The 25,631-nt window shown below is 46.2% G+C and overlaps 1 protein-coding gene across 6 annotated transcripts in view; it reads left to right on the forward strand.

Annotated features, from left to right (window-relative positions):
• Nucleotides 1–25,631, forward strand: part of ACACB (acetyl-CoA carboxylase beta) — a 158,591-nt gene that overhangs the window by 4,049 nt on the left and 128,911 nt on the right. For all 6 annotated transcript variants that reach the window (XR_008620492.2, XR_008620491.2, XM_055096088.2 and 3 more), the window contains one exon: nt 24,336–24,997. Coding sequence is in view for 4 of the 6 variants with exons in the window: in XM_055096088.2 (XP_054952063.1) it covers nt 24,345–24,997 (653 nt within the window). In the remaining 2 variants the exon portion in view is untranslated. The remainder of the gene's footprint in view (nt 1–24,335; nt 24,998–25,631) is intronic.

Genomic DNA, 25,631 nt, shown 5'->3' on the forward strand with positions numbered 1-25,631 from the left:
TGTCTAGTCTTTTTGAAAGTAATCAATTTCATTAGAAAGATATTAAGTGCTTGTCATGAGCAAGCCCCTGTGCCAGAAACTCAATATAAATCATTTCATTTTCTCACCCATATGGTGAAGTAGTTGATGAGGACACTGAAGCTCAGCCATTTGCTCAAAGTCATGGCTAATGGAGGGAGGATTCAAACCCACATCAGCTTGATTTCAAAGCCTAATAGTCCTGCCACTGTCAACACCCTGCCTAGATCATGATTATTTGGAATCACTGGGAAAGAATTTTTTTTTCATGAAGTTAGAAGTCTAAGAATTTTTTTCAATGGAATTTTACAAAAATGTCCTTGAATCACAGATGGCTCTCCCTGGAAACATAGGTTTGTTTGAGAGTCACCTCTTTCATTGTCTTAATAAATAGACTAAGAGCCATCACAAGGGCTACTGTGGCTAGAGAACATATGACACGGGCCGGGCATTGTGCAGGCATTTGACCTGCATTCCTTCACCCCCGGTTCCTGTAACATGTACCTGGTGCTGTGGGGTTACAACTGATAACGCTGAGGTTTCCAGAGCACATGCTTCCAAGTCCAGTGGAGAAAATCCCAAGAAGTCCAATATTCAATGACTGTTCCTTATTGCAAAATAAGCCCAGAAACGAAGTAGCTGTGAACAGGCTGCACCAGCCCCAGCAGCAATTTCCATTTAAACCCTTTTGCACAGATCCCGTGCTCAGCGCTCTCGCCAGTTTCTCCACTTGCTGTTTAGTAAGGCCATCATTGTTGGCAGGAAGTGGGTTCCACCTTCCCTGTTGCCTGAGCACAATGTGCTCCTATGTGGTCTCCACTTTCCTGCTGCCTAGTTGGCTGGGCTTCTCCAGCTGGGCCTTGGAGGCGACCTTTGTCCCACATGCCAGCCCTCCCCACGTTGCAGAACACTATGTAACTGCAGCGTGTGCTGAATTTCCTCTTCTGTGCTCAACCCTAGCAAGAGCCAGTCGACCCTGAATGAGAATGTGGCAATGGAGCTGTTTTTTTCTTTTATCCCCAAGTCACAAGAAATTGGAAACATTCCATTAAGTGGCGTGATTTGAGAGGGTTTCGCCAAATCTTTTCAGGGGAGAGAAGCCAGGTGACCTGATAGCGATCACCGTCCCATTCACGGTTTTCAATGGGGGCTTGTTTCTCAAATGACCAACACCTGTAGGCAGTTAATTTTCAGCATGTCACAGGAGGGCCCAGATGACTTTCTGCCTACTGCTTACGACAACATGGACTTCAGATGCCTCATGGCTTCAACAGCTAAGAATTATGAAATAAAGCGAGTTACGGGATTAAAAGGCAGATAGCAGAACTCTCCCAGGAGTAGCCAGGGCTGCACAAGTGGTTTGACGTGGGATCTTTCTCATCTTTGCCCCGGGTTGTTGCTGCTTTGAAGGTTAAGTGCTCCAGGGATATTTTTAAACAGCAGGGGCCGATTAATCTAAAAGTGACATTTGCAGTCCCCAGAGTAAGCAGCTAGCAGGCTTAGATTCAGGCCCTCAGCAAACAAGGAACCTGGAAAATGTAACCCTGAATGCACGGTGGGGAGGACATGGCAAGAGAAAAGCAGCAGGAATAAAGTGGTAAGTCAGCTCGCCCCTCCCCGGGGTCCGGACCATTCTGCCAACGTCCAGGTAAATTCGAACCCAATGTATAGTGAGAGCAGACCCTGTCTGAAGGCATGCACTTGGGGTCCCCGGGGAAAAACGACTCCCGTCATGTTTGAAGGAAGCTGATCAGAAGAGCTCGAAATGTAACGCAGATGAAAGAGAAGGGCCTTTCTTTGCTTCTATAAATGGTGGTGTGGATCCCTGGACATGCTCCCATATAAGTTCCACAACGTTTTATAAACAATTCTGTTTTTTGTTTTTTGCCTCCAAAGCTACTGTCTTAAGGAATAGTATTCTGTTTCTGTTTCCTCAAATGGTTGTTCTTTTTTTTTTTTTTTTTAAAGCAGACTAAGGCTGGGCGCGGTGGCTCATGCCACCCAGCACTTTGGGAGGCAGAGGCAGGTGGATCACTTGAGGTCAGGAGTTCGAGACCAGCCTGGCCAACATGGCGAAACCCCATCTGTACTAAACATATAAAAATTAGCCAGATGTGGTGATGGGCACCTGTAATCCCAGCTACTTGGGAGGCTGAGGCAGGAGAATCGCTTGAACCCAGGAGGTGGGGGTTGCAGTGAGCTAAAATTGCGCCACTGCATTCCAGCCTGACTGACAGAGCAAGACTCTGTCTCAAAAAAAAAAAAAAAGAAAAGAAAAAGAAAAAAAGGAGACTAAGAGTAAAGCGTTTGTAGTGGTCCTATATCCTATATTTCTAGGAAGACATGACTTTCTTTAAATGTTGAAAAAATGCATTCCAAAATAATATGCAAGTTAAAAAGTCACTCAGCACCGTGCAAAAGTCTCCTTGCTCTGTTATTCCTGTCTAACCCTCCTCCTCCAGGTAGCCACTGTGCACATTTTGGTATAAACCCCCCAGACCTTTTATTCTGTACACTCACACTGTACACAACTATCTCCCTCATGTCTATTGTGATTACTTTTATTTTTTAATATCAATGGGCATCCATATAGGTTGGGTGACCAACCATCCCAATTTGCCCAGGACCGGGGAATTCCCGGGACATGGGACTTGCAATTTAAAAACTGAAAGGTGAAGATATTATTATTATTATTATTATTATTTGAGATGGAGTGCTCACTGCAAGCTCCGCCTCCTGGGTTCACGCCATTCTCCTGCCTCAGCCTCCCAAGTAGCTGGGACTACAGGCACCCACCACCACGCCCGGCTAATTTTTTTTTGTATTTTTAGTAGAGACAGGGTTTCACTGTGTTAGCCAGGATGGTCTCGATCTCCTGACCTCAAGTGATCCGCCCGCCTCGGCCTCCCAGAGTGCTGGGATTACAGGCATGAGCCACCGCGCCTGGCCAAAGATATCATTTTATAAATTGCATGTTTCTGCTAATAGTGACATGGAGTTCTTTACAAGATTTCTTTTTATGACTTCTCCAAGTTTTAAGTGGAAAGACCCAGCCAATCCTAATTCATGTGATTTAGAGATGAAAATATCTCTAATCTGTAACTTTCTTTCAGAAGCTCTTAAGAGTTTTATTTGCTCCTGCTCAGGTGTTGTGTAAACTTGCTCATACTTTCAACACCTTTAGGTCTGAGACAGAAATTTGAGTATTACGTTACATGAGATACCCAATCTTCATGGGGAAATATTTTAATCTTTTGAAATGCAGGTTTCCTTGAAGTCTTATCCCAGTAGAAAGTTTGACCTTGTTCTTTTTTTTTTTTTTTTGAGACAGAGTCTCGTCCTGTCACCCAGGCTGGAGTGCGATGGCACAATCTCAGCCCACTGCAACCCCTGCCTCCCAGGTTCAAGCAATTCCTCAGTCTCAGTCTCCCGAGTAGCTGGGATTGCAGGCAAGCACTACCACGCCCAGCTAATTTTTGTATTTTTAGTAGAGATGGGGTTTTGCCATGTTGGCCAGGCTGGTCTCGAACTCCTGACCTCAAGTGATCTGCTCACCTTGGCCTCCCAAAGTGCTGGGATTATGGGCATGAGCCACTGCACCCGGCCTGGAATACCTTGTTCTCATGCTTCCTCTGAATTTGTGATTCAGTGACTTGTTACTTCAAAGTAGAGTTCACCTGTACCCAGGGAAACCAGGAAACAGAGTTAGAAATATTGCATTTGATTGGAAAAATGTATGCACATTTCACATCCTATCCTAATAGATCTCTCTGTTTGTAGTGATAATAGTAAATTTATGACCGTAGAGTAAGGTGATTTTCTAGGAAGATAGACCGTGTTCATTTATTTCAGGAATCCAGGGATCCTTGTATCAGAGAATCCAGGCTGGGCACAGCAGAGAAACCAAGGTATTGATTATTGGGTAGGTGGCATACCCCAGGTATGCCATAATAATTATGGGATCTCACATAATTTTGAGGACAATCCTAGGAAGGAGATTTTATTTATTCCATTCCACAGGCCAGGAAACCAAGGTTCAGATAATTTCCATGATGGGCTCAGGCCAATCAGATAACAAATGGCAAAGCCTCCACCCAGGTCTGCTGTACTCCAGAAGTCCTGCTCTCTGGGCTCATACTCTGACCCATGCTGGGGCCCCAGAAAACGACTACACATAGAAGAGGTCTCTTCAGGCCAGACACAGTGGCTCACGCCTGTAATCCCAGCACTTTGGGAGGCTGAGGAGCTAGATCACTTGAGGTCAGGAGTTTGAGACCAGCCTGGCCAACATGGTGAAACCCTTTCTCTACTAAAAATACAAAAATTAGCTGGGTGTGGTGGCTAGTGCCTGTAATCCCAGTGACTTGGGAGGCTGAGGTAGGAGAATCACTTGAACACAGGAGGTGGAGCTTGCCGTGAACCGAGATGGTGTCACCGCACTCCAGCCTGGGCAACAGAGCAAGACTCTGTCTCTAAAAAAAAAAGATGATTTTGAGACAGGGCTGGGTGGCTCACGCCTATAATCCCAGCACTTTGGGAGGCTGAGGCAGGCAGATCACTTGAGGTCAGGAGTTCAAGGCCAGCCTGACCAACATGGCAAAACCCTGTCTCTACTAAAAATACAAAAATTAGCCAGTTATGGTGGTGCACCTGTAATCCCAGCTACCTGGGAGGCTGAGGCAGGAGAATCGCTTGAACCTGGGAAGCAGACGTTGCAGCAAGCTGAGATCGCGCCACTGCACTCTAGCCTGGGCGACAGAGCGAGACTCCATCTCAGAAGAAAAAAAAAAGGATTAAAGGATTTTCCACCACTCCTGTTGAACTAATTAAGCTCCATATTTTTAAATTAAATAATGAGTGAAGGTGATATCAGAGGACAACTTGAACACACTCTCCTTTCTATTTAGAAGCAAATCAGCTGCAGACTTCAATACTAGCTATTATAGAATAATCAGTTGTTGGACATGCCCCTCCCAACTGACCTAGAAGGCTTTCTCTGCTGTGTTATAAGGAAGGCTTCGGTCTTTTATTTCCATACTCCCCACAAAGTGAGGCTTTTGGAGCTCTTCTGATATGGAGAGCTGCCCATGCAAGGTGGAAACAGGCCTCCAGGGCCAATCAGTTTGGGAAACACCAGGCTGCCTGTGGTTTACAGCAGGACTTCTCAGAGCCTTTACTATGCTAAATGCAGTGGGACTCTCCAAGATGTGACATTCGGATTTGGCCCTAGAAATGTTATTTTTTGGCAAGGGTGGGGACCATCTTTCAGGATTGGTATTCATAGCCACCTCTTGCAAAACATGGAACCGTTTCATTCCATGCCTTCCTCATCTCCTTGCAGGATCCTGGGAGGCAGGACCATGGAGTGGATGAGGTTCACAGGCTCGATCTCTTGAGCAGGGTGCAAGGGGTGTGTGTGTGCATGTGTGTGTGTGTGCATGTGTGTGTGTATGTGTGTGTGTGTAAATAGAGCACTGTCTCCCAGGGTTCTGGATGAATTTGAACAGGGAGAAAGTAGAATTGATTCAGTGAGATCTGCTAACAGGCTGTTGCACTAGCTCAGCCTTGGAGTGAGGCAATGGTGGGTGTAGGGGAAGGGATGAAGAAAACACACCCACACACGTGTGCCACACACGTGCACACCTGGAGCTGGAGGGCCCAGCGCGGGGCCCAGCTCTGCCACTCACTGATGTGACTCTGAACAACAGACTTTCTCTCTGTGCCTCATCTTATCATTTTTGTGAACATTTAAAGAGATAACACACACAAAGTGCACAGCATAAGACTCAGTGTGTAGGAGGTGCTCAACAAACATCAGCTTTCTTTTTTATTTTTTTGAGACATAGTCTTGCTCTGTTGCCCAGGCTGGGGTGCAGTGGCGTGATCTCAGCTAACTGCAACCTCCACCTCCCAGGTTCTAGCGATTCTCCTGCCTCAGCCTCCCAAGTAGCTGGGACCACAGGTGCATATCACCACACTCGGCTAATTTTTGTATTTTTAGTAGAAACAGGGTTTCACCATGTTGGCCAGGCTGGTCTCGAACTCCTCACCTCAAGTGATCTGCCCGCCTAGGCCTCCCAAAGTGCTGGGATTACAGGCATGAGAGACCACGCCTGCCAGCTTTCATTCTTATTCAACATGCTTTTATGGGTTCCTTGAGGGACTACTATATGCCTCCTAGTGTATCTATACTGGAGTTACAAAAGAACCCTATTTTCAGAGTTGCAAATAGACTGGGGAAGGGGTCGGGGGAGATGAAGTCAGAAATTGATGATAAATCTGTGCCCCTCTGGGTTTTAAGCCTTGCCTGCTCTCACAGATCTTACCTTCTAGTGGGGGACACTGGTAGATGTGTAATAATGACCCACATAACTACAACCTATGATGAGTGCCAGGAGGAAGAGGTCAGGGAACTGTGAGGCATAGAGCAAGAGCATGGTGTTCCATGGCGTCTCTCTGGTGGCCCCTGATACAGCAGTATGAGGGAGCAGCCAGCAGGGGTTCAACAGCCGTGCAGATGCCTGTGCCCAGGGCCTCACCTGGACACTCCCAGCCCCAAGGACTCAGTGGAGCAGGAGGATTCCCCAGGTAGGCAGCAGGGGTGGGGGTGGCACAGACACACCTGAGCTGGGTGCAGGCCTCCAGCAAGTGTTCACTGACCCTGACGCTTCTGTGTGCTAGGCACTGTGCTGGAGAGCCCAGAGCAAGACAGAGCCACTCCTTGCCCTTAGGAAGCTTCTATTCCAGTGGAGAAGAGGCATAAACTCATTGGTGAATGCACAGAGTCAGGTCAGCACGTGATGAATGGCACATGTCCTACAGAATAAGACCACTGAGTATCAGGGTGGGTTTGAGGTGGGGACACTGAAGCCAGCCATCAGAAAAAGAGCAAGAGATAACCATGCAAAGGACAGAAGTGGGGGCAGGGAGGGGAAGAACATTCCAGAACATTCCAGGCAGCATGTGCAGAGGAACGTAGAGGGGTCAGTGTGGCAGAGGCCGGTTTGCCAGGGCCATGTAGACCATGGAAAGGGGTGCAGTGAGCAATCATTGAAAAGGTGAAATTCAGTTCATCTGCTTACTACCCGGGTGAGTGACTTTGTGTCACTTCAACTTCTCGAACCCGGAACTTCCTCATCAATAAAACAAGGCTTCCCCTGCTACTGGTCTCACAAGATGGAATGAGACAATGATTATAAAATGCTTCATATAGGCCAGGTATGGTGGTTCATGCCTGTAATCCCAGTGCTTTGGGAGGCCAAGGCGGGAGGATTGCTTGAGTCCCTGTCTGTATAAAATATAAAAAATTTCGCTGGGCGTGGTGGCACATGCCTGTAATCCCAGTGCTTTGGGAGGCCGAGGAGGGGGATTGCTCCAGCCCAGGAATTCAAGGCTGCAATGAGCTATGATTGTGCCACTGCACTCCAGCCTAGGCGACAGAGTCAGATATTGTCTCAAAAAAAAAAAAAAAAAAAAAGATGCTGAATACGGAGCCTAGCACAAATTAGTACTCATAAGTATTAGCTATTAATATTCAGGTTTCAGTCAGCTGGTGGGTACTTGCATTGTATTTTATGAACTTTTTAACTTTTTGGTATAGGAAAAAAAGTTGACCTGTTTTTTTTTAACACCTTCAGAAGCAGAGTAAATAGCACAGTGGTCCCCCAATGCATTCATCAGCCAGCTTCAATAACCATTGCCTTTCTGCCCTTCTAGTTTCATCTTCCTATACCCATTTTCCCTATATTATTCCCCCAACATTTTATTATAAAAAAATTTAAGCTGGGTGCAGTGGCTCACGCCTGTAATCCCAGCACTTTGGGGGCCAAGGTGGGCGGATCACGAGGTCAGGAGATCGAGACCATCCTGGCTAACATGGTGAAACCCCGTCTCTACGAAAAATACAAAAAATTAGCCAGGCGTGGTGGCAGGTGCCTGTAGTCCCAGCTACTCAGGAGGTTGAGGCAGGAGAATGGCGTGAACCCGGGAGGCAGAGCTTGCAGTGAGCCGAGATCGCACCACTGCACTCCAGCCTGGGCGACAGAGCGAGACTCCATCTCAAAAAAAAAAAAAAAAAGAAAAATTTTAAACATACAAGTTGAAAGAATTTTACAGTGGGTGCCCATATACCCCTGATTAGATTCTGCCATTACCATTTTTCTATATTTGTCACCTGTAAATTGCAGATATCAGTGTCTTTATCCTTGAATACTTCAACATGCATATCATTAATTAGAGCTCCAGAGTTTTGTTTGTTTGTTTGTTTATTTGTTTGTTTTAAGAGACAGGGTCTTAGGCCGGGCGTGGTGGCTCACATCTGTAATTCCAGCACTTTGGGAGGCCGAGGCGGGCAGATCACTTGAGGCCAGGAGTTTAAGACCAGCCTGGCCAACATGGAAAAACGCCCATCTCTACAAAAAATACAAAAATTAGCCAGGCCTGGTGGCATGCACCTGTAATCCCAACTACTCAGGAGGCTGAGGCAGGAGAATCTTTTGAACCTGGGAGGCAGAGGTTGCATTGAGCCAAGATTGTGCCACTACACTCCAGCCTGGGTGACAGAGTGAGACCCTGTCTCAAAAAAAAGAAAAGAGACAGGGTCTCACTCTGTTGCCCAGGCTGGAGTGCAGTGGCACAGTCTTGGCTCACTGCAGCCTCTACTACCCTGGGCTCCCATCTCAGCCTCCAGAGTAGCTGGGACTACAGGGACACGCCACCACGCCTGGCTAATTTTTTTTTTTTTTTTTTTTAGGTAACAGAGTTTGCCATGTTGCTCGGGCTGGTCTTGAACTCCTGGGCTCAAGCGATCCTCCTGCCTTGGCCTCCCAAAGTGCTGGGATTATAGATGTGAGCCACTGCATCTGGCCCCCAGAGTATTTTCAAGCAGTTCTCACAGCCAGATATCACACTGTTTTGCCCGTAATACTTTAGCACACATTTCTAAAAGACACAAGTTTTTTTTTTAAACCATTGCCATAATTATATCTAACAGAATGAATGATAATTCCTTAATCTAGTACCTAGTTCATGCTGACTGTCCTCCAGGTGGCTCAAAGATGTCTTTGAATGGTTTTATTCAAATCAGGACCCACAGGGGTTCTCTTAAGTCTCCTCATCTGTAATAATCAGCAACTCCCTTTATTAAATGCCAGTTACTTATTGAAACTGGGTCATTTGTCCCGTAGAATTTTCCATATTCTGGATTTGGCTGATTGCATCTTCCAAGTGTCATCTAACATGTTCTTCTATACCTATAAATAAGTACTAGGTCAAGAGGCTTGAATCAATTCAGGTGCAGATCCTTGGCAGGAATACGTTGAAGGTGTTTTTCTGTTTTCTCTTGCATCACGTCAAGAACATAAAGTTCAGTTATCCCACTTTTAGTGATTTTGGTTCATTAGTGAGTTTAGGGTATCAGTCTGACCTCCGTCGTAAAGTTCCCTATCACCCTCTTGCTGAATGACTTTACTGCCTGCTGATGAGCAAAGCCCAGATTATTGTTTCATTACTATAGTGATTTTCTACTTCCATCAATCTTTCTGTGCTTATTAGCTCTTGTTGTTTTTTGTTGTTGTTGTTGTTTCTGGTTTTGTTTGTTTGTTTGTTTTGAGACAGGGTCTCTCTCTGTCATCCAGGCTAGAGTGCAGTGGCACAATCTTGGCTCACTGCAACCTCAACTTGTCAGGTTCAAGCAATCCTCCTGCCTCAGCCTCTTGAGTAGCTGGGACCACAGGCGCTCGCCACCATGCCTGGCTAATTTTATGTATTTTTGATAGAGATGAGGTTTCACTATGTTGCCCAGGCTGGTCTCAAACCTGAGCTCAAACGATACTCCCGCCTTGGCCTTCCAAAGAGCTGGCATTACAGGCATGAGCCACTGTGCCCGGCCCAACTCTCATTGTTCTCTACCACACGACTTTCCTCAAGCATTTGCTTACCCTGAAATACAGTCCCTGAAAGGCAGAGTACATGGTTGATTATGTCCTTTTTTTGTGTGTGGGCGGGGCTAAGTCTATTTTCAGAGTAATGAGTAGCCCTAGCAGCCATGAAAAGTGTCAACGAGTTGTTTTTGTTTTGAGTGGTGTTACGACCTTATGGTTTTTAAAGATATTTTGATGTGTTTCAATCCACTGCAGTCATCATCCGTTTGCAGCCTCTCTTTGGTAGCCCATGCCCCTGGAGGGTCCTTGTTTTCAGGCAAGAAGATATCTCAGCTCATCATGTACATTTCTGCCCCAGCCCTAGAATCAGCCATTTCTCCAAGGAGTCCTGGTTCCTTTCAGTGGGAAATATTCTTAGAGACATTATAATCTGGACACTAACGATGTCTGTGGAATTTTTACAAGATCGCTTTGGCTTCTCTGTGCATGATGAACTGGAGGGACAAGACCAGGCCAGAGAGACAGGTCAAGAGACTTTCGCAGTGGCCCAAGTGAGATATAACAGTGGCTTGAACTTGATCTTAGGTAAATAAATCACTTAGCGCAATGCTTGGTACATGATGGAGAGCACCATGAATGGTAGCACACTCTTTCATCAATGACTTGATCTGTATTAGTTTACTTAAACTCCAAAACTGTATGAGGAAGACTTCCTTATCATTGTATACATGAGAAAACCCAAGCTCAGAGAGGTGAGGAAACTTGTTCAAGGTCACACAAGAAATGAACAGCAGAAATAGAACCTGAATCCAGATCTCGTGCTCTAACCAATGCACTGTGTCGCCCAGAGGGTTCTTGGTTTCACACTCAAAAATGACTTACATTTTGGTGCAAAACCTGATCCATCATGAGTTCATGGCGATTCTCCTGGTTGTGCCCTTAGGTTTGTGATTTTATTTGCTTCCCAGTGAGATCATAAACCCACGAAGGCAGGGCTGGGCCATTCCTGCCTGTTTGCTCCATGTCTCCAGCAGCGTGTACCACACCTGGCAGGTGCTCAGGAAATACCTGCTGATGAATGAGTGAATGGCTGAAGAAGGCAAATTCACAGCACAGCAGGGGGAGAAGGGAAGAAGGATAAGATTCCACCTGTGAAGATGGCAAGGACCAGAACTTAGGAGAGCTGAACAGTGGACTTCAGCAATTTCTGCAGGGATAATTCAAGTGAGAGGCTAGCCAGACAGATCAGACTGATAGGCCTTTAGACTGCGGAACATGTTTTCCATTGGAGGTGGAAAAACGGCTCCTCTTACCTTCCTTCAAGGCAGGGGCCGATCTGGAACCATTCAGGCCAGTTTTGCTTGGGATGGCAGATTCACCACATCAAGAATTTGATCTGAACCAGGCATGGTGGCTTATGCCTGTAATCCCAGAACTTTGGGAGGAAGAGGTGGGAAGATTGCTTGAGGACAGGAGTTCAAGACCAGCCTGGGCAACATAGAAAGACCCTATCTCTACAAAATATAAAAAAGATTAGCTAGATGTCGTGGTGTGCACCTGTAGTCCCAGCTATTTGGGAGGCTAAAACAGGAGGATTGCTTGATCCCAGGAGTTCGAGGCTGCTGTCAGTTACAATTGTGCCACTGGACTCCAGCCTGGGTGACAGAGAGAGACCTTGTCTCTACACACACAAAAAAAATAAAAAATAAAAAAAAAGAAAGAAAAAAGAAGTTTGGTTTGTCTCAACAGGCATTAATTGAGCACCTACAGTGTACCAGGCATTGTGGATGTGCATCTTTCTGGGTCTATACTCTCAGAGGGCCCTGGGAGACTCAATCATTTGAGTAATTTCCTGGCTGAGGGAGAAGCTGAAATGTACAGGCTTCTCTTAAATATGTTTTGCTCCCTGAAGTTGTTCCAAAATCAGAGGCCTTGAATGCTGTACACCCGTACTCAACTCTAGGATGGAATGGTTTGGGATTTGGCACAAAACCAGAGATGTAGTAATCTTTTGCTTACTCTACCAGTACTGGCTGGGATTCCCTGAAGACCCGGATGCTCTGACATGTTGTAAGTTTGAAAACTGCTGACCCTCTTTGAGTGTCTTTTTCAGGCTCTGATTCCACCAATCCAATAGGGTAGCCTATTAAACAATTGAATCAATGACCTGGTCACCTCCGCCTATGACAAATCTAGCTTTAGAGTCAGGTAGCCCAGGGTCGAATGCCATGTATACCTCCAAGCTGTGTGACTTCAAACAAGTCACTCCACCTCTCTGGACATTGGATTCTCATGTGTGAAATGGGATACTTGTAAACAAGATGTTTATAATGGAAGGCATTATTGGTATTATTAATTATTAGGACAAAGCTCTTACTCAGGAGTTCAAGATCAGCCTGGGCAACAAAGTGAGATCCTGTCTCTACAGAAAAAAAAAAAAACCAAAAAACCAAAAATTAGCTGGGCATGGTGGCACACGCCTGTAGTCCCAGCTACTCTGGAGGCTGAGGTAGGAGGATGGCTTCAGCCTGGGAGGCAGAGGTTGCAGTGAGCCAAGATCATGCCACTGCACTCTGGCCTGGGTGATAGATCCAGAATTCGCCTAAAAAAAAAAAAGAATAAAGTTCTTAGTATTTGCAGTCAGGGAGTGTCAGGGAGCAGACTCACTCCCTAGATTCCTAGAGATGACAGTTGCAATTATTTTGCTGTCCCCGAACATTTGTTCCTCTGGTGTAAGGGAGCATGGTGTGTCACCAGTGCCGTCAAGCACAGTTGCAGGGGAAGGCGAAGTTCTTGGATCACACCATGGGGTGTGCCTTTTCAAGTCTTACAGTTCGCAGGGAGGGTAGACCTCCCTCCACTGCCAGCTAAAAGTTGTCATGTATCTTCTTCAGATGCAAAAATCTTAAAGGATCATCCTTCACAACATAGCCGATTTGCTAATCACAGCTCCTCCTGCTTTAAGAACTTTGGCAGAGTCCCCAAGAGTAAATTCTGCTTGAGATGTCCTGCTCCCTCGGCAGCCTGGCGAGCTCCTATTCAACCTTCAAAGTCCCAGTGCAGATGCTCTTTACTTTTTGCTCTCCCTCACGTCTGTCTCCAACCCGGAAGGTATCCTCTCTGAACTGCCTTCTAGATGTGGCTTTTCCTGATTCTGAGATTCTAGCAATTAGATCTTATGGAGTTTTGCTCTGTCGCCCAGGCCGCAGTGCAGTGGTGTGATCTCGGCTCACTGCAACCTCCACCTCCCGGGTTCAAGTGATTCTCCTGCCTCAGCCTCCCTAGTAGCTGGGATTACTGCTGCCTGCCACCACACCTGGCCAATTTTTTTGGACCTTTTTTATTTTATTTTATTTTATTTTTTAGACGGAGTTTCACTCTTGTTTCCCAGGCTGGAGTGCAATGGCACGATCTTGGCTCATTGCAACTTCCGCCTCCTGGGTTCAAGTGATTCTCCCACCTCAGCCTCCCCAGTAGCTGGGATTACAGGCACCCACCACCACGCCCAGCTAATTTTTTGTGTTTTTAGTAGAGACAGGGTTTCACTATGTTGGCCAGGCTGGTCTCGAACTCCTGAACTCAAGTGATCTGCCCCCCTCAGCCTCCCAAAGTGCTGGGATTACGGGCGTGAGCCACTGCACCCAGTCAGTAATTAGATTTTAATTTTAAAAGTTTTTCTTTATTTGGGCAGAACATAGCTATCTCCCCAAAAGTCTTTCCAAGAAGAACCCAAAGTCTACAGAAGTACTTTTGTTGCTTTCTTTTTTTTTTTAAAGCAATAATAGATGGACTTTTTTTTCCCAATTTAATTAATTAATTTGTTTTCTGAGACAGGGTCTTGCTATGTTACCCAGGCTGGTCCTGAACTGCTGGGCGCAAACCATCCTCCCACTTTGGCCTCCTAAAGTGCTGGAATTATAGGCATGAGCCACTGCGTCTGGTCAACTTAATAAATTATTAATTGACAAATAAACATTGCTTATTTATTTGTGGCCTGGACACAGGCCAGGCACATTGGCTCAGGCCTGTAATCCCAACACTTTGGGAGGCCAAAGTGGGAGGATCACTTAAGGCCAGCCTGGGTGACAAAGCAAGACCCTGTCTCGAAAAAAATAAATAAATAAATAAAAAAGAGTGGATACAGATTTAAAAACAAGCCCACAACTCTAAAAAACAAGGCAGTGACCGTGACCATCACTTAGGACCTTTTCTAGAGTCTGTGGACAGAAATTCTGCATGTAGAGCAGGAGAGTGTGAGAATTAGGAGCTCAGGCTCCAAAGTGAGGCCACGTGGGTCTCAAAGTGTGGGCTTAGAGAGTGACTGAGCCTCGGTTTTCTCGCCTGTGAAAGGAGCAGGACCCTGCATGTAAAGCTCTTAGCACAGTGGCTGTCATAGGCCACACACATGCCAATGACACAGAAAAACACTTGTCGTGACTTATTAGGAATCACTTCCTCTTCCCTGCAACACTCCCTAACATTTCCTTTCTTCCCTTCTTCAACCCCTATGTGGGCATTAAAAAAATAATCCTCTGTTGAAATAACCTAAAAAATGGTCTCCCTGGGCCCCCAAACACACCCAGAGTCCTTAGGAGCATCCTCACTGGATCAGGAACAGATAGGATGTTAATTCAGCCTGGTCCATGCTGCTGAAAGCCCAGAGACTTTCCCCTTTGGAAAAATGCCTGCCCCTGCAGGGCACCATCCCCTCTGCCCCCTCAAAGCAGTTCTAGGCTGCAGGCCTGGGAAGCTGTCCTTGATGGGGGGATCTGCCTGTCCTGCCTGGGCTGGCCGATCCTTAGAGAGTGGCTCTGACACCTGACCAAGACTGACAGGTGCTGTGAACCAAATGTGAATCCTTTCTGTCCATGAGTGGAGGAAGATGCTCACAGCAGAAGCCGCCATCACTATCACCTGCCTGGTTCTTTCTGTTTGGTGCAGCAGGAAGGGGAAGGCTCTATTTGGTGTTGAGTGACTACATGAATCTTGGTTGATTCTCACAATAAGGCAGGTGAGGTAGGCGAGGCTGGGTATTTTGCCCCCTTTTCTAGATGGGGACACTGAGGTTTGGAGAGGGGAGGTGATTTGTTCAAGATCACACTGTCCATTGGTGGCAGAGTCCTGGAGCGGTGGCTCACACTGCCCATGGTGCTCTGAGTGCAGATGGTGAATGCTGATGGCTCAGATGTGTACAGCCCAACTGCATCCAGCACTGCACTCAGTGCCCCAGGGGGGATGAACTCATTGAACTCTTAACAGGCCAGCAATGATGTAGGTACCATCCTTATCCCCATTTTGCAGATGAGGAGACTGATGATCAGGGAGGGCATTTAACTTGCCCAAGGCTTCCCCAGCTTGTAAGTGGCAGAACCGACATGTGAACCCAGGTCAGTTTCCAGGGGACCAAACAAGGTGCCCAGAGACAGTCGACTCTGGCCGCCAATCATGCCTCAATATAGCGGAAGAACTGGCCTGGAGCCGGGGATCTTGGTTGGTCCCAGTCTTTGGCTCTGTGGCTAATTGCACATGTGGCCTTCCTGGCCACCATTTGCTCATCTACAACACAAGCACGCTGGACTCGATGATCCCTGTGCTTCCCCGCATTCAGCTGTAGGTTGCAGCAGGTGGCTTTTGAGAAACACTCTGATCTGTGACACCCCGGATCTACAGGCCGAGTGCAGGTGAAGGTGTCCACCAGTCAGCCTCTTACACCCCAGCAGCCACACTTGGCCTGTCCCCATCAGTTTAATTATCTCTGAATTTGCAAAAGGACATTGCGCCACTTGCTGAAGGGCCCCTGACCACCCCCTCTTTGTCCCGATACTGTTGCTTCTCTTTCCTGCTTGGGCTGACCTGTGTGTCCAGCTGGCCATTCGTGCCCAGTATAGCCAAACACAAGTTGTGCTGAGTCTCACCCTCCCTTCTGGACAGGCGTCTGACAGATGAACCCCTTGGAACATCTGTCGATGCTGTTTTCCTGTCTACCCAGGGCTGTTGTGATTACAGGACTGTTTAAAGCCTGTTCCAGAGATGGAGAGTTGGGCAAGAGGGCAATTGCATGAGCAGTGAAGTAGGGCTAAGTACAGAAATGTGGCAAGCTGGAGGGAGGTGGCCCTCAAGCCCACGAAGCCCCTGGGAGCACAGATAGCCTCTTAACTACCTAAGCTTGAGGTCAGGAGAAGGCTGAGTGAGGACCTTTGAAATGGCTTAAATTTATGGGTGACAGATAAAGGCATGCTGCACTGCCAACTTGGGGGAACGCTCACCCATGTCGGAGTGCTGGCCGGTCCAAGCCCCACCCCCATGGCCTGATGCACGCCACCAGCCTCCCGCTGAAAGGTGACACTCTGCCAGCTGGGTTCCCTTAGTCACCCTGTGGGCGCCTGTCAGCCTCACTCAAGAATGGAGCTGGTGGCTGCATCCCCAGTGACGGTAAGTGGCAACAAGTGCTGGGGAGTTAATCTTGGTGGGAGGAAAAATCCAAGCATGGATGGGGATTGCTGGATGCTGATATTCTGTCCCCTCTGTCCTTTAAAGACCTCACCAGGCATGGGGATGAGTGTGCTGTGGGTTGGGGGGGACTGGAAAACAGACTCCTGACTCTCGTCCTTGCCCTGCCCTTGCCTGGTGACTGGCCAGCACTTACCAGGACTGAGCAGTTTCTCGTGTTCATTGTGGTGAAGGCCACGATCACTCTTTCACCAGGCAGCTGTTGCTTGGTTAGGTTTGCAAGACATAAAAATAGCTTTGTCTGGCATCTGGTTTTCGGGTCCGCTGGGTTATTTCAGCGAAGGGCAGCAGCTTGTCATGATAGCGTCCACAGAGGTTCACTGGAAGGGCTCGTCTGGCCTTCCCTGCTCATGGAATCAAACTGCGTGATCGGTGCTCATTCTCGACCACGGCCCCCCCAACCCCCTGTCTGGCACCGTTAGTTTGCATGTCGATCTGCGGCTGTGTCTTAAAGGTACACAGCCAGGTGTCTTTCTGCTTTTAGGATCATATCTACGCACTCCTTGTACCACCTGCTGCCTTATGGAATTTACTTATCTCCACTGCAGTGGTGGGACAGTGGAAAAGGTATGAGCAAGGGAAAGTTACTGATCCACAGTTTACCAAGCTGTAAAATGGAAGTCAAGTAGTGACAATGACAATAATAACATCCATTGGGTTGTTCCTTTTTTTTTTGAGATGGAGTCTCACTCTGTCACCCAGGCTGGAGTGCAGTGGTATGATCTCAGCTCACTGCAACCTCTGCCTCCTGGGTTTAGGTGATTCTCCTGCCTCAGCCTCCCAAGTAGCTGGGATTACAGGCGTGCACCACCACGCCCAGCTAATTTTTGTATTTTTTAGTAGAATGAGGTTTCACCTTGTTGGCCAGGCTGGTCTCCAACTTCTGACTTCAGGTGATCCACCTGCCTCAGCCTCCCAAAGTGCTGGGATTACAGGTGTGAGCCATCGTGCCCGGTCCCATGGAGGTGTTTTGAGGATTGGAGGGAGGTGGTGATGAGGGTCTTGGGAGCTTGAAGACACTCCACAAATTTGATGGCTTGTATGTGTGGTTGCTATATAGGTACAGATGTTATGCAGAGAGCAGCAGTGAGGTGAATGGGGTGAGAATTCGTATCCCCATTTTATAGATGAGGAAACTGAGGCTCAGAGAGTTTCTTCTGTAGCTTTCTCAAACAGTCCTCCGATTTGTCTCTGTGTATTCACTTGGGAAAAGTTCTTGTATGGGGTGACCTTTGGGTCCCACGTCATTACTCTGCAAAGAAAAGGGAAAGGCTCTGAGGTTTTTCATGTAGGTAACCCTGGCAAGGAAGGTTTGGGGGATTAGATCCAACAGAATAACAGATTGTAAAGGATTTGCAGAGTGAGAGAAGGGCTGAACTGGGGAGAAGAGCTGGCCACTGCATTCATCAGAGCCTCCGCTGTACAACTTGCAGCTTTACCTGCCATCCCTCTATCACCTGCCATGCGTGTGTCTAACCATCTTGCCCATCGACTCATCCACTCACCTTCTCTCTCCACACACCACCTACTCATCCTTCTATCCGTAGTTAATCAGCCATCCATTTGTCCAGCCAGCCAGGATTTTCTAAGCAAGTTCCTGAAGAACTTACATCATGTAAAACTTGCATAATTTGATTGGCTTTCCAACAGGAATAAATGTAAACAATGTATTCTCACACCTCATAATTCACAACCGTTGTAGCACACTTTTGTCTTTATGCTGCACTTCTCTTTCTCTCTCTCTCTCTCTCTTTCTCTCTCTCGTTGCCCAGGCTGGAGTGCAGTGGCGTGATCTTGGCTCACTGCAACCTCCCCCTCCTGAGCTCAAGCAATTCTCCTGCCTCAGCCTCCTGAGTACCTGGGACTACAGGCACACACCACTGCCCATGGCTAATTTTTATATTTTTTGTAGAGACGGGGTTTCGCCATGTTGCCCAGGCAGGTTGTAAACTCCTGAGCTCAAGAGATCTGCCCACCTTGGCCTCTCTGAAAGTGCTGGGGTTACAGGCATGAGCCACCGTGCCTGGCCTTGATGCTGCACTTTTCTAAGCAATAATTCAAGTATTTTTTGACTGGGGTAGAGGGATGCCCACCCTATCAATTTTATGCATCTGCTGTTTCTTATATCTCACAATTTCAAATGCGCACATTTAAAATTTGCCTAAGATTGGTCGCATTTGCATGAGTTGTTCTCTTCAGCCCTTTCTTTCAAAACTGTCATGGAGATACTTGGCTCATTCTCTTGGTGTTCCTGAATGCAGTTTCAGAAATGAGAACTTTAAAAATCAAAATTCCAGCTTGGTTCAAGACATTGGTTGGTGCTCAATGTGTGTGCATATATATATATCTATATATATTTTTTTTTTTTTTCATTTTTTCAGCACACAGTTTTTTGTTTTTTTTTTTCATTTGGTTTGTTTTGTTTTTTTGAGACAGGATCTCACTTGGTTGCCCAGGCTGGAGTGCATTGGTGCCATCATGGCTCACTGTAGTCTTGATGTCCCAGGCTCAAGTGAGCCTCCCGCCTTGGCCTCCCAAAGTGTTGGGATTACAGACGTAGCCATCGCCCCCAGCTTACACACAGTTTTTGAGCTCTTACTCTGTGCCAAGCACCAAGCTGGGTACAAGGATCCAAAATGAATGACACTTGGTCTATGTCCCCAAGGACCACCCAGTCGGTCAGGGAGAACAGACAACCGAACAAGCCACTTCCATGCCATGTTTTCTGTGTCATCATGATGGAAGTCTGTACCCAGGCCTCCCAGGCCTCCCAGGCCAGGATGGACTGGGCCAAGAGCCCCAAGGGAGTGGACTGCCGAATTTCTAAAGCATTTGGCCACTGTGGCCAGCAGAGGGCATGAGAGGGAGTGGCCATTCAGCAGGGGTCAGATTTAGAGGGCCCCGTATGCCCTCCTTTCCTGGGGAGGATGTAGGATTTAATCTGTTGGGCCTCTGGGGAAGCCGGGATAGCTTTTGCAACATTTTTGGCAATGTTCTCTGGCTGTTGTTAATTTCAAAATTTTTCCTGAGGGCATGTGTGAGCCAGCTGTTTCAGGACTCGGACCTTTCTTGCAGACAATTTTAAAGACTTTCTTGAGAATTTACTATGCACAAGAGAAATAGTAATAGTATGAATTAGACTTTGTCCCCAGAGGTTCCTAGGTCACCATTCAGAGGCAAAAGGAGACGGGAAGGCAAGGACTAGGCAGAGGAGTTGAGACCAGAGATTCACAACCAAAGGGCAGTTTTGCCTCCCATGGGACATTTGTCAATGTCTGGAGATGTTTTGGTTGTCCCAGCTGATGGAGGTAGATGCTACTGGCATCAAACAGGCAGAGGTCAAGGGTGTTGCTCTACATACTATAATGCACAGGACAGCCCCCACCACAAAGAATTTTCCAGCCCTAAATATCAGTAGTGCCATGGTTGAGAAATCCTGGGGTAAGAACAAGGCTTGGGCATCAGAAAGATACCCATAGTACTGCTATGTATTTGTTTGAGTCGTTGTTTTCAATTCTTTTGGGATATACCTAGGAGTGAGATTGCTGGATCATATGATAATTCTATGTTCAACTTTTTAAGGAACCACCAAACTCTTTTCCACAACAGCTCCAGCATTTTAAATTCCTACTGGCAATGGTTAAGAGTTCCAATTTCTGTACCTCTTCACCAACACTTGTTATTCTCTCTCTCTCTCTTTTGGGTTATAGCCATCCCAGTGCATGTGAAGTGGTATCTCACTGTGATTATATGATTTGCATTTTCCTGACACCTAAGCATGTTGAATATCTTTTCATCTATTTATTGACCATTTGTATATCTTCATTGGAGCAATGTCTATCCAAGTCTTTTGTCCACTTAAAAATTGGGTTGTCTTTTTGTTGTTGAGTTTTAGGAGTTCTTTATACATTCTGGGCACTAGACTCTTATTAGATATATGGTTTGCAAGTGGTCCTCCCATTCTGTAGGTTATCTTTTCACTTTCTTGATAGCACCCTATGATTCACGAAAGCTTTTAATCTTGATGAAGTCCAATTTACCTATTTTTTCTTATGGTAAATTGGACTTCATCAAGAAGCATCCAATGCTTGTGGTGTCATATCTAAGAATCAATTGACAAATCCAAGGTCATGATGAATTACTTCTATGTTTTCTTCTAAGAGGTTTGTGGTTTTAGCTTTTATATTTAGGTCTTTGATCCATTTTGAGTTAATGATTGTATGTGGTATGAAGTAGGGGTCCAACTTTTTATTCTTGTGCATGTGGAAATCCAGTTGTTCCAGCACCATGTGGTGTTAAAGAGATAATACTTTTTTTTTTTTTTTTTTTTCTTGAGATGGAGTCTTGCTCTGTCGCCCAGGCTGGAGTGCAGTGGTGCAATCTCGGCTCACTGCAAGCTCTGCCTCCCGGGTTCACGCCATTCTCCTTCCTCAGTCTCCCAAGTAGCTGGGACTACAGGCACCTGCCACCATGCCTGGCTAAATTTTTTTGTATTTTTAGTAGAGATGGGGTTTCACCATGTTAGCCAGGATAGTCTTGATCTCCTGACCTCGTGATCCACCCGCTTCAGCCTCCCAAAGTGCTGGGATTACAGGCATGAGCCACCACACCTGGCCTGAAGAGATCATTCTTTCTCCATTGGATGGTCTTGATATCCATGTCAAAAATAGATTGACCATAGATGTATAAGTTTCTATTCCATTGATCTATATGTCTATCTTATGCCAAATACCATGCTGTTTTGTTTACCATAGCTTTGTAGTAAGTTTTTAAATTGGGAAATGTGAATCTTCAAACGTATTTTTTAAGATTGTTTTGGCTGACTGGGGCCTCTTGAAATTCCATATAAATCTGTATATTCCTTTGGATAATATGGACATCTTAACAATAAGTCTTCCAATCCATGAGCAAGGTATGTCTTTGCATTTATTTAATTCTTCTTTAATTTCTTTTAGTAATGTTTTGTAGTTTTCAGTGTACAGGTCTTTCACTTCTTTGGTTAAATTTATTCCTAGGTAGGAAACAAGTGTGATAGGCAATAATAGAAAAAGGAAACATTGAAATTAAACATATTTATTTCTAGTTGTTTTATTCTTTTGAATGCTATTATAAATGGAATTGTTTTCTTAATTTCTTTTTCAGATTATTTACCACTGGTGTATAGAAACACAACTATTTTTGTGTATTTATCTTGTATCCTGCAACTTTGCTTAATTATTTTTATTACCTCTACAATACCAAGGTTTTCTGTGTGTGTATTATCTGGCACTTTCTACATATAGGACCATGTAATCTGTGAATAGGGGTGGCTTTACTTCTTCCTTCCTAATCTCTATGTCTTTTATTTCATTTTATTGTCTAATTGGTTTGTCTAGAACTTCCAGTACAGTGTTGAATAGCACTGGTGAAAGTGGGCATCCTTGTCTTATACCTGGTTAAAGCTATCAGCCTTTCCCCATTTAGTATGATGTTAGCTGTGGATTTTTCATAAATGTACTTTATTAAGTTGCAGTTCCCTTCTGTTCCTAATTTTCTGAATGTTGTTATCATGAAAGGGTGTTGGATTTTGTCAAATGCTTTTCCTGCATCAATTGAGATGATCATGTGGTTTTTTTTCCTTTGTTCCATTAATGTGGCATGTTACATTGACATTGAGCCACCCTTGACTGACTTTTCTTTAAAAAAAACACATGATGATCTTGAAAGGAAAAAACCCCTCTGACCCTGTGTACTACCTAGAAAATAGCCTTGGCAACATATCAGCAAATTCTGCTGCTGAAAGTGTGTAAGAAGTACTTGGATTGTTTAGTTCTGGGAAATATTGAGAACTTTTCCACTTCCCTTAAAAACATTGTGTTGAAATTTAAAAAGAAAAAGCTTTATGGCAGGGCGCAGTGTCTCACGCCTGTAATCCTAGCACTTTGGGAGGCAGAGGTGGGCGGATCACTTGAGGTCAGGAGTTAGACACCAGCCTAGCCAACATGGTGAAACCCCATCTTTACAAAAAATACAAAAATTAGCCGGGCATGGTGGTGGGCACCTGTAATCCCAGCTACTAGGGAGGCTGAGGCTCAAGAATCTCTTGAACCCAGGAGGCAGAGGTTGCAGTGAGCCGAGATTACGCCACTATGCTCCCACCTGGGCGACAGAGTGAGATTCTGACTCAAAAAAAAAAAAGGATTTTTAGATACCAAACTGACCTGCCGAGCTTTGTGGTCCACTTTTGTAATGCTTCTAGTATATAATTGTGGCAAAATTGGTTCAGAAATTTCAACACATTTGAAATTTGTTGAGAGAGGTCCCATTTAAAAATTTTTTTTGAAATAGGGTCTCACTCTGTTGTCCAGGCTGGAGTGCAGTGGTGCCATCTTAGCTCATTTCAACCTCTGCCTCCTGGGCTTTTCTTTTCTTTTTCTTTTTTTCTTTTTCTTTTTTTTTTTTTTTTTTTTGAGACAAAGTCTCACTCTGTTGCCCAGGCTGGAATGCAGTTGCATGATCTCAGCTCACTGCAACCTCCACCTCCAGGTTCAAGTGATTCTCATGCCTCAGACTCCCGAGTAGCTGGAATTACAGGCACCCACCACCATGCCCAGCTAATTTTTGTATTTTTATTTTTAGTACAGACAGGGTTTCACCATGTTGGCCAGGCTGGTCTCAAACTCCCAACCTCAGGTGATCTGCCCGCCTCAGCCTCCCAAAGTGCTGGAATTACAGGCATGAGCCACCGCACTGGGCTCATTTTTAAAACAAGATTTCCTTCAAATAACAATGATCTACTCATTAGTAGGGCAGAGTTAGGGTGATAGAAAGAGGTGTGGCTTAGAGATTGGAATACCTAGGTTCATTCTTTCAATACACACTTGTAAGCCCTCATTGCATACCAGGCACTGGTCTAGACCCTGCAACAGAAAACAGTCTCCCGAGGCTTGTTGGGCTTCTATGCTAGTTGTAAGCATACCCCACACTGGGGATGATGGTGCCCTCCCTCCCTCCAGGGCCATGATGGTGACTGACTATATGATAATAATACTAGAATGATGATGATGATGACAAAAGCAACAATTCCCTTTCATTTATAAAGTGGAATATAATTAAGAGTCTTTAAAAAAAAATAACAGCTTTGGCTGGGCGCGGTGGGTCACGTCTGTAATCCTAGCACTTTGGGAAGCCAAGGTCAGGAGTTAGAGAGCAGCCTGGTCAACATTGTGAAATTCTGTCTCCACAAAAATACAAAAATTAGCTAGGCATGGTGGTGCATGCCTGTAGCCCAAGCTACTCAGGAGGCTGAGGCAGAATTGCTTGAACCCAGGAGGCGGAGTTTGCAGTGAGCAGAGATTGTGGCACTGCACTCCAGCCTGGGCAACAAAGGGAGACTGCATCTCAAAACAAAAAAACAAAAAAACCCCAGCTTTATTGAGAGATAATTCACATGGCATACAATCCACTCATGTAAAGGACAAGTCAATGTTTTTTAACTGTATTCACAGAGTTGTACAACCATCACCTCAATCTGCTTTAGAACATTTTCATCATCCCAAACAGAAACCCTACACCCTGTAGCCATCATCCCCATCCCACTAGGTCCTGGCAACCACTAATCTGTTTTCTGTCTCTCAAGATTGGCCTGTTCTGCACACTTCATATACTTGGAATCGTATAATATGTGACCTTTTGTGATTGGCTTCTTTAACTTAGCAGTTTTCAAGGTTCTTCCTTGAACCTTGGCAGGAAACTAAGATCCAGAGGGGTGAAGGAATATGTCCAAGCCTGTTTCAGGCAGAGCAGGGAGGAGAACCCCATCTCTCCCCTCGTCCAGTATTTCAGGAATACACAGCACCCCAACAGCCTCCTGCCCCACTAGCTTCTTTAGGAGAGAAATCACTTGATTATGTAAATCCTAAAATGTCTCTCCTTTTCTCCTTACAGATTTTCTGAATGGTCTTGCTTCTTTGTCTATCTTGTCTGATTTTCTCCTGTCTGACCTTTTCCTGGTTAAAAATCTGGGGGAAAATGACGGACTCCAAGCCGATCACCAAGAGTAAATCAGAAGCAAACTTCATCCCGAGCCAGGAGCCCTTTCCAGCCTCTGATAACTCAGGGGAGACACCGCAGAGAAATGGGGAGGGCCACACTCTGCCCAAGACACCCAGCCAGGCCGAGCCAGCCTCCCACAAAGGCCCCAAAGATGCCGGTCGGCGGAGAAACTCCCTACCACCCTCCCACCAGAAGCCCCCAAGAAACCCCCTTTCTTCCAGTGACGCAGCACCCTCCCCAGAGCTTCAAGCCAACGGGACTGGGACACAAGGTGTGGAGGCCACAGATACCAATGGCCTGTCCTCCTCAGCCAGGCCCCAGGGCCAGCAAGCTGGCTCCCCCTCCAAAGAAGACAAGAAGCAGGCAAACATCAAGAGGCAGCTGATGACCAACTTCATCCTGGGCTCTTTTGATGACTACTCCTCCGACGAGGACTCTGTTGCTGGCTCATCTCGTGAGTCTACCCGGAAGGGCAGCCGGGCCAGCTTGGGGGCCCTTTCCCTGGAGGCTTATCTGACCACAGGTGAAGCTGAGACCCGCGTCCCCACTATGAGGTAATGTGCATTTTCTCCTTGTAACCGAGGACTGCAGAGTTCAGGTGGGGTCCACACCCTTCCCAACCCGTGCCCACCTTGATCAAGCCGTTTGCTGATGCCAAAGCTTCAAGGGTGGCTATGCACAAAAGGAGAAGACACGAGCCTTCTCAGAAGCTTCCTTCCTTCCTTCCTTCCTTCTTTCCTTCCTTCCATCCATCCTTCCTTCCTTCCTTCTTTCCTTCCTTCCTTCCATCCTTCCTTCCTTCCTTCCTTCCCTCCTTTCAAAATCATTCCTTGAGGCTGGGCACAGTGGCTCATGCCTGTAATCCCAGCACTTTGGGAGGCCAAGGCAGGCAGATCACTTAAGGTTGGGAGTTTAAGACTAGCCTGGCCAACATGGTGAAACTCTGTTTCTACTAAAAATACAAAAATTCACCAGGCATGCAGGCATGTGCCTGTAATCCCAGCTGCTCGGAAGGCTGAGGTGGGAGAATCTCTTGAACCCAGGAGGTGGAGGTTGCAGTGAGCTGAGATCACGTCACTGCACTCCAGCCTGGGTGACACGGCGAGACCTTGTCTCAAAAAAGAAAAAAAGGAAAGAAATCATTCCTTGTGCATCTACTGCATGCACAGGGCTCGATGCCATGAAACT

This window comes from Pan paniscus, chromosome 10 (genome assembly GCF_029289425.2).
Source record: "Pan paniscus chromosome 10, NHGRI_mPanPan1-v2.0_pri, whole genome shotgun sequence".
Taxonomy (NCBI): Eukaryota; Metazoa; Chordata; class Mammalia; order Primates; family Hominidae; genus Pan; species Pan paniscus.